Consider the following 14,441-nt stretch of genomic DNA (forward strand, 5'->3'; position numbering starts at 1 on the left):
TTACTGCTCTTCCAGAGGACCTGATGTCTGTTTCAAGCATTTAGTGGGCAACTCACAACTTTATATAAGTCCAGCTCTGGAGTGTCTGACACCCTCTTCTGGCTTCCATAGAGAGAGCGAGCTTACCTCTTTCTTCTCTGTCCTATATAGTTTCGTGCAGATAAAAAAGAACATACTTTTCTCTTGGAACCAATCAAGAATAGATTATACAACTGTGTACTTTTGTGTGTTTGCTAAGAATATTGTCCCATGAACCCAAAGTAATTTCTGTTCCTTGGGTTTCTTTGCTGATTTAAATCAATGTAGCTAATGATTAATGGGGTATGCTTTGTGTTCTTTATGTAGCTCGAGATGCAGCTGTGCAGAAAATTGAGACGATTATTAAGGAGCAGTTTGCTCTTGAAATGAAGAATAAGGAACATGAGATCGACGTCATTGACCAGGTATAATACCGATAAATTGAAAACACTACATCCATGGAGGGAATAGAACAGGTTTGATGAGGTTTCAAAAAATTTCTTGTGCAGGGCATGTTGGCACTCCAGAGGCAGAGGCAAATGGAACTCTTGAGTTCTAGGACAACTGGGTCTCCATAAAAGTTCCAGGACAGCCAAGACTACATAGTTGAGACCCTATCTCAAAACAAGCAAAGAATTACCCTGCTAAGGGATAGGACTTGGGAGGTGAGACAGTAGGACCCGAAGTTTAAGGTTATCCTGCGCTACATAGGGAGCTTGAAGCCAGCCTGGGATACACGAGTCTTTTTCTCAAAAAACAAAACAAAATAAATAAATGAAATTGGAGAAAATATAAAACGTTCTATTCCAACTTCCAACCCTAAAATAATTCTTTTTGATATTCTCAGTATTTTATTGTTAATGAATATATTGATAAGTAAGCACATACACACCATGTGTATCAATGTTATTCTTTTTAAGATGTTACTGATCAGGGAAGCGTGCCCACTGCTCCCATCCCCATTGTGCTCTGGGATAGAAGCATAGGCTCCAGGGATTTGTTTATACACATTAGCTCTCAGTCACTGAACTGCGTCTTCAGCTGCTATCTTTGCCAGTTTAGTTAGGTGAAAGTTATTTATTTATTGATATGGTTCAAGAACTGAGTTCTTGTTTGAGTTTATTCTATGGCTGTATGTCGTCATTATTTGTCATATTTAAGCAACATTTAAATTCTCACTTGTTTTAGCGACTGATTGAAGCCAGAAGGATGATGGATAAGCTCCGTGCCTGCATTGTAGCAAACTATTACGCTTCTGCCGGTCTTCTGAAGGTTTCTGAGGTAAGTATTCATAGCCCAGTCTTTTCTAAGCCTTCATTTTCCTTCTCTGGGGAGAAGTCAAGCCAGTGTGGATTCCCTACCATTGAGTCATTTTTTGCATAGACCAATAGAATTTAATAAGCCTGCCTGCCTTTCTGAGGTATTGTGTTAGCCGTTATCCTGCCCTTTCCTTGCTGACTGCTAGTGTTATACTAGGCTATTCAGATCCAGGAGGGAGACCTCACTGCAGCTCGCCCTAGTTCTTCCTCTTTTGCTTTGTTTGCCTTACCATGCTTTCCAAATGCCACTTTATAATGATAGTTAATATGTTTGCATACCATGTAGATTCATCAATTTAAAATTCTATTGTTTTCTTTTCTCTAAAACATTTAAAAGTAAGTTCTAGATATCATAACATTTCAATGCTAGGTATAAAACATTTTTATTCCTTTTTCCCCCCTGGCAGCGGTGTATTAAGCCCAGAGTGCCAGTGAAACACACACACACACACACACACACACAACCCATACACACACAAAATTGGATACCATAATCTACAAGGAAATATCAGTAAGATAAAAAAAAAAATGTCCAAATAGGACGTACAGTTGTTGCAAGGAGGCCGCTACTTAGTTCCTGGCCGCTTAGCTAGCTGAACCTGAAATAATCACACAGAAACTATATTAATTGGGCTGGAGAGATGGCTCAGAGGTTAAGAGCATTGCCTGCTCTTCCAAAGGTCCTGAGTTCAATTCCCAGCAACCACATGGTGGCTCACAACCATCTGTAATGGGGTCTGGTGCCCTCTTCTGGCCTACAAGCATACACACAGACAGAATATTGTATACATAATAAATAAATATTTTAAAAAAAAGAAACTATATTAATTGAATCACTGCTTGGCCTGTTAACTCTAGCTTTTTATTGGCTAACTCTTACATATTAATTTAACCCATTTCCATTAATCTGTGTATCGCCACGTGGCAGTGGCTTACTAGCAACACGTGGCAGTGGCTTACTAGCAAAGTTTCAACATGTCTGACTGGCCACGTGCTGCTCCATGGCTTCTCTCCTTCCACCTTCCTTCTCCCAGCATACAACCTAGTTCTGTTCTTCCTGCCATAGGCGTAAAGCATCTCTATTCATTAACCAATAAAAGCAATACATAGACAGAAGGACCTCCCACACCAGACAGTGGTGGCACATGCCTTTAATCCTAGCATTCAGGAGGCAGAGCAGGGGGGTTTCTGGGTTTTGAGGCCAACCTGATCTAAAGAGCAAGTTCCAGGCAGCCAGGGCTACACAGAAAAACCCTGTGGGGAAAAGGGGGAGGTTGTCAAGCAAAACATTATCCCTTGGGTGTCTTCCCTGGAGTTTTCTGTTTCCAAGGTTCCTTTAAGGATTTTATTCCTGGGTTGGGATTGACTTCAGTCTATTATGACCTCATTTTAAATTGATTTACATCTCCAATGACCCTCTTTTTTTACCCTCCTATTCTCTGTGTGTGCTTGTGCCTGTGATTGACCCCAGGGTCTCACATATGATAGGTAGATAATCTACGATTCAGCAATACCCACAGCCCCTTAGGCTATTTCTGAATAAAGCCACAGATTCTGGGTGGATATGAATTTGTGCAAGTTGTGCTATCTAGTCCAAGCACAAATTCTGATGTCGTTGATTAAATGACTTAGTATTGACTCACCGTGATAGCTACTTGGCTTAAAAAACTGGTTAGTGTTTCGTTGATTTACAATTAGGAATTAGAATCTGGTGTTTGGTAGTCTAGAAATGTACAGATTTTTATCTCCTGATGTTCCGATTAAGATTTACTAAGGGATGGGCTGGAGACATGGTTCAGTTGGTTTCTGTTGGGTTCAGTTCCCAGCTGGCTTGCAGCTGTCAGTAACTTCATTTTAGGGGATCTTAAGTTTGGAGCACACATTTACAGCTCTGAAGAGCCTTGTTACTGAATTAATTAATTAAACAGACCAGTTGTTTTTTTTTAAATAATACAGGGCTTTTTATTTTGATAACTGTGTAACTGGTGTGTGTGTGTGTGTGTGTGTGTGTGTGTGTGTGTTAGATTGAAATCTCGCTTTATAGCAGGTTTAGAAATTGCAATCCTCCTGCCTCTCCCTCCCAAGTACTGGGGTTATAGGTAGGGCACCATGCACAGTCAGTAATAATATTTGTTGTGGTTTGTTTTGTTTTGCTTTTAAGAGATTTGTTTTGTAAACATGTGTTTGTGTCTGGGTATGCACACATGAGTGCAGGTGTCAGTGGAGGCCAGCGGTATCCTCGGAGCTGGAGTGTGAGCTGTCTGACATGAGTGCTGGAAGAGCAGCCAGTACCGTTTTAAAAACAACTAAATTTAAGCCTCTGTACTAGCCTGTGGGAAAACATTTTATGCTACTGATTCTAAAGCTTCTAATGCTATTTTATTTTTTACTCCTGTGTGGTGTCACTTTTTATACTGTATATTTTTGTTTTTGTTTTGAGCTGGAGTATAAACCAGACTGACCTTGAAATAAGTTCCCTACTTAGATTCCAGAGCTCTTACAGTTGTAGATATAAGTCACAATGCCTGGCTTTGTGTACTTTTTATCTTATTTTTTTTAATTTTTAAAACTGTTATTAGTATATCTTTTTCTTTTGGTTTTCTCTGTGTAACAGCCCTGGCTGCTAGACCAGAGCTCTGTAGACCAGGTTGGCCTTGAATTCACAGAAATCTGCCTGCTTCTGCCTCCCAAGTGCTGTGATTAAAGGCGTGTGCCACTACTGCTTGGCTTGTACTTTTTAAACTAAATCTTCTTGGGTTGGTGGCACATATCTTGAACTCCTGACCTTCTTGCTTCTACCTTCTGGATGCTAGGATTACAGGCATGTTCTACGATGCTGCATGTATGTGGTACTGGCTTGACTCTCAGGATCGCAGGCTTGTTCTGCAATGCTGCATTTATGTGCTACTGGCTTCGTGCATGCTAGACTCTATCAGCTGAGCTACTTTAAAGCCCTTACTTTGCTCTTTCAGACGTTTTCTTGTCATGTAGCTTGGGGTGGTCCAGAACTTCAGATTTTCCTGCCTCAGCTGCCGAGTGATGCACTCACCGGTATGTGCCACCACACCTGATCATTATTTGTCATTCTAGTTTTTGTTTGATGCAGGCTAGTTATAAGAATTTATGGGAATAAATTTATTTATTGGTGAATTTGATTAAGTTTGTCTATTTCATTTTTTCTAGGGATTAAAGACATTTGATACAATGGCTTTTAATCACCCTGCTATCAAGAAATTTTTGGAATCACCTTCTAGGTCATCATCTCCTACCAATCAGAGATCAGAAACACCATCTGCCAATCATTCTGAAAGTGACTCACTGTCTCAACACAATGACTTCCTGTCTGACAAAGACAATAACAGCAACATGGACGTGGAGGAGAGACTCTCCAGCTCCGTGGAGCAGAGATCCAGCCGGAATCCTGGAAGGGTACAGTGCTGGATGGGAGCAGGATGGGCTCCAGGGGAGAAAGGACCCACTGTTCACTAAGTGTGGGCATTCTCACGATTTTCTATTTTCCAGGAACTCTAGGAATGAGTTGTTTGATATATAAATATTTTAAGTAGCAGAGAACTGAATCTTTGATCCTTTGAGACAGGGTCTCGGTCTGTAGCTGACCTGGGTCAGGCTGGCCTAAAACTTGAGGCATCTCTTGCCTCGGCTCCCAAGTAGTGATACTAACAGGATTGAACCATTGTATAGGCCGGACTTGAGAGACTGAGTCTTTTTTTTTTTTTTTTTTTTTTTGGCATCTTGTGCCATAACCAGGCTTGTCTCAAGCTAGCTGAGCCCTCCTTCCTTGGCCTTGTGAGTGCCGGGTTATAGGTGTGAACCATTATATCCAGCTGATAGTATGTGGTTATCACAGCTGGGAGTTAAGCCTCTGCTGTTCTGGCCTGTCTGTGTGTATTTTGACATTCTGACTTGTGAGTGCTCCAGAGTGCAGCAGAGCTCTTGGATGTCATCTGTACAGATGGAAAAGAACCCTTAAGGGTTGGAGTTCCGCATCTTGCTGAAGGTCTAAGTAGTAGCTGGTGCAGTTTGACATACAAAAAATAAAATACACAGTTCTTTTCTTGACAGGGATTGGCTATGAGGCCCTGACTGGCCAGGTGCTGATTGTGTAGACCAGGCCGATCTGGCACTTGTAGTGATCCCCCTGCCTCTGCCTGCTGGAATCACAGTGTGCCACTGTGCCCAGCTATGATAGTGTGGCTGCCCAGATTGAAGCTGTTCTGTACCTGGTTACTTGGTGTTTATATTTATATGTAGAGTCACTTATCAAGTTAGACCACTGATTTTACAGCCACTGCTTCTGTGGTAGAGGGAACTTTCAATCATTTCCCATATATTCAGTCATCGATAGTTGATTAATTTTTCATAAAAATGTTTTTATTATAAGTTTATTTGTCCATCATTGAAAAAAATAAGAGGCCTTTTCTAAATTAACACATAGTTTGATGCCTCATAATCAGAGCTCCTAACATTTGAACTTACTTGTGTTTGACCAGTATTCTTCCTCTTTAAGTGCTAAGGTTACAGGCATGTGCACCATACCGTGTTTGTATGGTGCTGGAGACAGAACCTAAGGCTTTTTACAAGCCAGGGAAGAACTCTACCAACTGAGCTACATCCCCAGACTCACTAAATTCTTTTTCTTACAAAAAGAAAAACAGGCTGGAGAGATGGCTCAATGCTTTAGAGTACTGACTACTTTTCCAGAGGACCTGAGTTTGGTTCCCAGGATCCACATGGCAGCTCACAGCTATCATAACCCTAGTTACCAGGGATCCCACACCCTCTTGTAGACTCCACGGGCAGGGCATCAGTGTGAGCACAAACTTTAATAATCTAAAACATAAATTTAACAAAAATCTAAAACAGCCCTACTGCCAGGTGTGACTGATGCCCATATTCCCAGCACTTGGGAGAGCAGAGGAGAGCTACATAGTGGGCCCCAGGCCTGCTGGGCTACAGAAGACAAAACGTCAAGTTATTCATTCTTACCTTTCATTATGCCAGTACCCTATTGAATATTATTTACATGAATACAAATATTGGTTGTCATGTCTTTCAGGACACTTCTAATGTTAGTGGCTCCCACAAAAGGGAACTACGGAATGCTGACCTCACAGGAGATGAGACTTCTCGGCTTTTTGTAAAGAAAACTATAGTAGTAGGCAACGTGTCCAAGTGAGTATATATGAAATGTCTCCTGTCAGTTAGCACTTACACACTAATACTCTGCCTTCACTACCTCTTTATTGTGGTGTTACAGTGGGAAAAAGGCTTGGGGATTCTTTCTTCCAAGCTCTTGTTTTAAAAGTAAGTGATGGTCCAGAGGCATTCTGAGCGTAATATTGCACGTTACTTAGCAAAATCAGAAAGAGAACTGAGAAGTTGCCCCCTTTTTTTGGTTTTTCGAGACAAGGTTTCTCTGTAGCTTTGGAACCTGTCCTGAAATTTGCTTTGTAGACCAGGCTGGCTTCGAACTCACAGAGAAACACCTGCCTCTGCCTCGTGAGTGCTGGGATTAAAGGCGTGTGCCACCTCTGCCCGGATGAGAACTTTCCATCTTACAATTTTCCTGATCTTGTGATACTCTGTCTTGGACCATATCCATGACTATCCCTGGTAATCAGTAAAGCGTTTAATTTTGAATGTCACTAAAGAAACAGGGTAGTATACATTTTTCACGTAGCTTTACTTATTTATTTTTACTTTACATATGAGTTGCCTGTGTGTATGTGTTCCACATGAATGCCTGGTGCCTGCAGAAGCCAGAAAAAATTATCAGCTCCTCAAGACTGGAGTCACAGAGAGTTGTGAGCTTCCATGTGGGTGCTGGGAACCAGCCTGGGTTCTCTAGAAAAAGCAGCCTGTGCTTTTAACCGTGAGCTATCTTTCATCCCCTGCTTATTTATTTTTTAGCCAATGTTTCACTGTTTTGCCAAGCTGGCCTCAACTTTCTATATAGTTCATATTCAGTTGAACACACACCACCATGCCCAGTTGCTTCTTACACTGTCTTGTGAAATTTGTAAAGGCATTTTTTAGGTGTTTGTTTGGTTTTGCTTTTATATATTGTTTTGTTTTCTTTTTGAAAACAAAAGGGCTAGAACTCTAGAGATCTGCTTGTGTCTGGGTCTGGAACGCTGAGCGGAAGGGTGTGCACTGCCATTCTCCGAGAGCCAGTAAGGTAGTAAGGTTTCTTCGCTGCCTTCTACTCTGGCTTGACACGTTTTCCTCCACTTCCATAATCTCAACATTTCATATTTATCTGCCATTGTCTCCACCAAAACTGAAATCAAATTCTTTTTTCTAAAAACCCATTTATTTCTTTTGTGAAATGGAATGATTTAGGGGGCTAAAGAGATAGCTCAATGGTTAAGAACACTTTGTGCTTTTCCAGAGGACCCAGGTTCAATGCCCAGCCCCCACAAGTCCCTTCACGGCTCTTTGTAACTCTGGTTCTAGGGAATACAGCATACTCTTTCTTCTGCAGGTACTGCAGACATGTGATGCACAGACATACATGAAGTCAAAACAAGCATACACAAAAATAATAAAATTTAAAGATTCAGTGATTTATGTGTGATGGCATTTTTGCTCCCCCCTCCCCCAATTCCAACACTCAGGCTCTCTATGAGTTACAACTTTGGCTACATAGTGAGACTCCCATCTCAGAACTAAACAAACAAACAAACAAAGCAACATTAAGATTTTAGTGACTCTGAAAGGTGAGCCAAAGAGATTTGACTTGTAAATAGTAAAGTCACTGGTGTTTATCATCAAATCAAAAAGGTCTCATTTCTAGCTGCCTGATGAACATTTAACAGAAATACTTTCTTTAAAGATAGTTTATTTATTTTTACTTCATGTGCCTTGGTGTTTTGCCTTCTTGTATGTCTGTGTGAGGGTGTGCAGACTTGTGGATGCTGGGATTCAAACCCAGGTCTGGAAGAACAGTCAGTGCTCCTGACTGCTGAGCCATCTCTCCAGCCCGGCATAAATACTTTTAAGTCAGTTTTTGTTTTAATCATAGTGATACTTTCAGTGTCTCTAAATTTCTAAAATTTAGAAAATTTTAGTGTGTATGTATTTTTGTTTTGTTTTGAGAAAGGGCCTCACTGTGTAGCCGTGGTTGACTAGGAACTCACAGAGATCACCCACCTCAACCTCTCAGTGCTGGAATTGGTACATAGCTTTGAAAACATCCTTTAAAAATGGAAGAGGAGCATACTTTGGGGGCTGACAAGGTGGTTCAATGGGTAGAAGCACTTGCCAAGCTGGACTGGTGACCTGAACTCCACCCTGGAACGCACATAAAAGTCAACAGACCTGAGTATACAGAGGCCATCCTCTGACCTCCACAAGCACTCCCTGGCATATGTGCTCCCTGTGAGTGAGTGAGTGAGTGACTGACTCGGTCAACAAATGGAAGTTGAGAGTGTTCTGAAATATTCTTGTATGTGCATACATCTTTAAAATTTTAAAGTATAAAGTTTAACTTTTTAAAGTTTTTGTTGTTTATTTATTATTTGCCTTTGTGTGTCTCTGTGAGGTTGTCAGACCCCTGAAACTGGAGTTGCAGGTAGTCTGAGCTGCATGTGGGTGCTGAGAATTGAACCTGGGTCCTCTGGAAGAGCAGTGGGTGCTCTTAACTGCTGAGCCATCTTTGCAGCCCCCTCAGTTTAACTTTTAACCTTATATGTATTTCTTGGGTTTCCAGAACCTGCCTGGGTCTGATCCTACAGGAGTCTACACTTGGCAGTCCTTCCATAGTGTCTCTGTGATCTATTTGTCTTTGTCCTCTAGTATCACTGGAGACTTTACAGAACAGGGTCACTATATCTCACAAGTTCTCCTTTGTGTTCAGAGGTTAGGACTGCGGTGTGATAGAGTTTAACATCCAGGTCCTTCTCAGTCTGTCGACAAAAACAGTGACTTGTCCGTCATTGTAGCAGTGTTCCCAGAGATTTCTGGGTCTTCCTTGACCTGACCTAGCTGTGAAAACGAACTGGATGTTTGAATTCTTTGTGGTGGATCTTAGTGCTGAAACTGTATTCTGGAGAGAGCATTTGAAGGTGTAAGTTTGTTCACCTTGGTTGTTTAGTTTTCAAGCCCAAGACAGAAAACATGACCCTCCTTACTCAAACTGCGGAAACCCGAGAGTCTACTTAGCAACCCCATTGTAATCTCTGAAATTGTCCAGAAGCTGATGAGGAACAAGAACGGGTGCACTCGCTCACATCTGTCTGTGGGCGGGAATGTTTGCTCAGCATCCCTTGGCCTGATCAAAGCCAGCCATACAGACTGAGGAAAATGGTAGCTTCTGCCAAAGCCTGTTTGCCATAAATACTTTTTACTTAACCTGGTATCACAGTTGGGAGAGGACTCTAGGAACAGTTTTCCCAAACCTTCCAGTTACTTCAAAAGAAAAATCATGTTCCTAAGGTACAAGACTACCTTAATGTGTCAATCAGTCTTTGATTTAGAGTAAAATTGTACTTGGCAAAAATTTCTAATATGATCTATTGCATAAATATTTTTTGCCAAGTATATAAGTTTGGGGAAACTTTTATTTTTGTTGTTGTTAGTTTTTGTTCTTTCCAGACAGGGTTCTCTTTGTAGCCCTAGCTATCCTGGAACTCATTCTGTAGATCAGGCTGGCCTTGAACTCAAAGGTTAGTCTGCCTCTGAAGTGCTGGAATCAAAGGTGTGCACCACCACTGCCCACCTTGGCGAAACCTTTTTAAAAACTTTGTGTGTGAACACCTTGTGGAATCATTCTCTCCTTTCACTGTTATATGGAATGGTTTGAGTGTTCAGGGAGACAACAGTGGATGCTACCTGAAGTGATTAGGCACCAGAGGATCCCACACTGCCTACCTGAAACCTGACTGGAAGCCTGAAGCTCCCTAAATGCTAGTTTATTTCTTCCTCAGGTGCCCACTTGATATAAGAAAACAAGTGTGACTGGGCAGTGGTTATGCAAGTCTTTGGATCCGAGTATTTGGGAGTCAGAGGGCGAATCTCTGAGTTCAAGGCCAGCCTGGTCTACAGAGTGAGTTCCAGGACAGCCAGACAGCTACAGCTATCTTTAGTAAAAATAAATAAATAAACAAACAGACAGACAGACAGACAGACAAGTGATCTCTTTTAACTTGGGATTGATAATCAGAAAATTATCAATCAGGAAATAAGTAGGCATGGGGACTAGGGAGGATTTAGAAAAAGTAAAGACTGAGTCTGGCTAGGTGTGACCACTGTTACTGCTGGGGTTTTAATCGTGTTTTAAGCAGTAGCTCATTAGTAATAGTGGTTAAGATTTTTTTTTTTATTTATTATGTGTACAACATTCTGCCTCCATGTATGCCCACACACCAGAGGAGGGTTCCAGATCTCATTACAGATGGTTGTAAACCACCATGTGGTTGCTGGGAATTGAACTCAGGACCTTTGGAAGAGCAGACAGTGCTCTTAACCACTGAGCCATCTCTCCAGCCCCCAAGATTTTTTTTTTTAATGTGTATGTTTGTTTTGCCTTCATGTATGTATGTGTGCCGCATGTGTGCCTGATGCCCACAGAGGTCAGAAGAGGGCTCAGAACAGACAGCTGTGAGCCACACTGTGGGTGCTGGGAATCAAATGTGTACCTTCTGGAAGAGCAGTCAGCGACCTTAATTACTGAGCTGTCATTCTAGCCCCAATTATCAGTTTTGAGATTGTTGTAAATTTATTATTATTAATCTTATTGTATGTACATGTGCATTGTTTGTGTATTATGAACTTGCACACCATGGCGCATACATGGAAGTCAGGAAACTTTTTTTTGGTTTTTCGAGACAGGATTCTTCATGCAGCCCTGGCTGTTCTGGAACTCACTCTGTAGACCAGACTGGTCCTCGAACTCATAGAGAGCTGAGTGCTGGGATTAAAGGCGTGCACCCCACCGCCTAGCCTCAGGACACCTTTTTAAGGAATCTTGGGATCATATTCAGATAGATCATCAGAATTTTGTGGCGAAAGCCTTCATCCACTGAACCATCTCACAAGCACAAATGATTAGACCTTTGAAGGAAGAAATTTATGTCTCTTTTTTTTTTCTCCAGGTACATACCTCCAGATAAGCGGGAAGAAAATGACCAGTCAACCCATAAGTGGATGGTGTATGTCCGAGGGTCCCGGAGAGAACCCAGCATCAATCACTTTGTCAAGAAAGTTTGGTTTTTTCTTCATCCGAGCTATAAACCAAACGACCTTGTGGAAGTTAGGTGAGCATGCCTGTTAACAAGGTGCTCGGTACCTGCTCTTGGTTATTAAGCAGCTCTAGCTGTGGTTTCCTCTGCAGGGTTTCACTAGCTGGACCTGTCAGCTCCTGTCATTGTCACTGTAACTGTGTTAGTAGCCTTGAAGCACTGGTGCATATAAAATGTTACTGGTAATTAAATACATCAATTTAACATTACAGAAGTGTTTAAAGTTCCTCATAATTTTACTATCTCAGATGTAATCCCAGTGATATCTCTTCTGTATGTAGACTTACCTAGTGCAGTTTTTATTTTCAGAAAGATGGAATGGTTGTGGGTAGTTATGTGAAGTTATTTAGATGCATTTTGGACATCTTTATATGATGTTAATATCGCCTAAGAACCTTTACTATCCTCTTGTGGTTTATTGTCAGTGAAATCCCTGTGTGGTACAGAACATTGTATTCATTCCTGACTCCTAAAACATGGCCCTGTTGAACTTAAGTGACAAATTCTTTCTCCCTCTCTCTCTTCTCTCTCCCTCCCTCTCTCTCTGTCTCTCTCCCTCTCTCTCTGTCTCCGTTCCCCCTACCCCCCCCCACTTACTTTGTGGTATTGGGTCTAGGAAGGAGTGCTGTGTGTATGCTTCTACCTCTGTTTAAGACATTGCTTATGTATTGATATATATATTTACCATATTGCAGTGTACATTTCTACCTCTGATCAAGATACATACATTGTTTACATTTGGAGGTCATTGTTCTCATTTATTACACAGTTGTTTATTGTTAGTCTTTAAGTTATATAGGTATTAAGAATTATAGATCAATGGTCATCTATGTTTTCATATTTATAGTTAGACTAATGAAGTTCTTTAGATACATAGAGATTATATTCTGTATAGATAGATAATCTTCAACCTCTTCAAAGAGCTGTAGAAAATGGCATTTAATTTAACTTAGAGTTCTGTGGTAAGTGAAACACAATCGCTCCTGGCAACACCAATCTATTCCCTAGAGAATGTTGAGCACCAAAGACACGCCACTGGGAGCTTGTTTTCTTCTTGGCAGAACTGGACTTTGGGCAAAGAAATGCCCATACCTCAACCACTGACAGAGATACATATGATCTCTGTATGAAACAAGACTGTCAAATCCTGCCAAGACAGGGTAAGATAGTTTTAAAAAGTTTCTTGCCTTTGAAAATGGTATGTCAGTTACCATAGGCCTTAGCCAAAGTTGGTTGTCTCAACATTGCAAATGAGACTTTGGGTGATTGTCCAGGTAGCCAGTTGTCTCTGTCATTTGTTGCACATTTTGGAAGTTGCTTGATTGTACTTCCTACTCACTCAAATAACATTATTTCCCTTCTCGGATCTTTCATGGGGTTGAAGACTAAATAAGTGTAGTTACTTTCCTTGCATGACTTGGCCAAGTTATTTATTATACAAGACTTAAGCTAGTTAGAATAAGATATTTGTTCTTACTGTATATGATTTTGTATTAGGCTTAGAACTCTTATTTTAAAAAAAAGGGGGAGGTGCTGTAGGAAGTATTACAGCCTGTATTAGCCCACCTACTGGGGCATGGCCTCTCTTACTATTTACGGGGAAGCGAGCGTTTGTGCGCCCCTTCTCATTTGTTCCCCCTTGCTTCATGCCCGGTCGGCTGCTCCTTTGGGTTGTGTGATTCAACCTGTCAAGCGGAGAATTCTGATTTGTGAGTTTACCCCTTAATAAATGCAGATTTCTTATTTCTGAGCTAATGTGGGATTTCTTTTAAGTGTCTGACCACCATAATTCCCGGTACAAAGGAGTCTCTTCTTTTTCATGTCTATACTTTCTGGATCATCTTTCCTCCTTCCTTTAAAGCGCCTCAATCCAGAGTCAGCTGGTGGCGCATGCCTTTAATCCCAGCACTCAGAAACAGGAGACAGAGGGCAGGCGATCTCTGAGTTTAAGGCCAGCTAGGTATACAGAGTAAGTTCCAGGATGGCCAGGGCTACTCAGAGAAAATCTGTCTCGACAAACCAAAAATCAAAACCGAAAACAAAGCCTTAAACACCTCAGTTCTGTTGCAGCCCCTCATGGCCTGCCATCCCCCTTAGTGTGGTTATCTATTAATTTCTCATATCAGTACCTCTTTGAACTGCACCTTTAGAACCTGTTTTACTGATAATGCTCTTTACATAAGTAGAACCTTTAAAAAAAACTTGTATTTGTTCTTTTCTCGTAGAATACACCCCAACTGCAGCTTTCCCTTCCCCAAGATCCACCCCCACACCCATCTCTCTGCAGAAAAGAGCAGGACTCCCAGGGACATCAACCAGACATGACCTATGTGTTTCAAGGAGACCAGGCAGAAACCCTCACATCAAGGTTGGGTGAGACAACTCAGTAGGAGGAAAAGGGTTCCAAGGACAGGCAAAAGTGTCAGAGATACCCTCCTTCCACTGTCAGGAGTCCCCCCAAAACACCAAGCCAACAACCATAATATATATGCAGAGGACCTACCATAGACCCATGCAGGCTTCAAGATTGCTGCTTCTGTCTCTGTGAGCCCCCATAATGTCTTCAACCCCTCTGGCTCTCACAGTTCCTCCCTTTCTTCCTCAGGGTTCCCCGAACTCTGAGAGATGCCCTTCCATGATGACCGTGTAAGCTGTGTCTGATTATTCCTTGCGGCTCCGTACCAGTTCAGTTAGGGAAAATAGTTATGTGTTGGGGCCACACGGGCTCTAACAAGAGGAGAGACCCAGTGGAGACCTCCAATTGCCTCTCTGCCTAATATCAGGCTGTGGGTCTCTGCATCTGTTCCCATCTGCTGCTGGACGAAGCCTCTCTGATGACTGG

At 41.7% G+C, this 14,441-nt stretch overlaps 1 protein-coding gene across 4 annotated transcripts in view; it reads left to right on the forward strand.

Moving 5' to 3' along the window:
* Yeats2 (YEATS domain containing 2) overlaps positions 1-14,441 on the forward strand; it is a 92,487-nt gene that overhangs the window by 15,919 nt on the left and 62,127 nt on the right. For all 4 annotated transcript variants that reach the window (XM_041678095.1, XM_041678097.1, XM_041678098.1 and 1 more), the window contains 5 exons: positions 346-443; positions 1,207-1,299; positions 4,521-4,766; positions 6,415-6,530; positions 11,453-11,614. In XM_041678095.1, coding sequence (XP_041534029.1) covers positions 346-443; positions 1,207-1,299; positions 4,521-4,766; positions 6,415-6,530; positions 11,453-11,614 — 715 coding nt within the window. The remainder of the gene's footprint in view (positions 1-345; positions 444-1,206; positions 1,300-4,520; positions 4,767-6,414; positions 6,531-11,452; positions 11,615-14,441) is intronic.

Source organism: Microtus oregoni, unplaced genomic scaffold, assembly GCF_018167655.1.
Source record: "Microtus oregoni isolate MIOR12 unplaced genomic scaffold, Mior012 000029F_ref0000214, whole genome shotgun sequence".
NCBI classification, from domain to species: Eukaryota; Metazoa; Chordata; class Mammalia; order Rodentia; family Cricetidae; genus Microtus; species Microtus oregoni.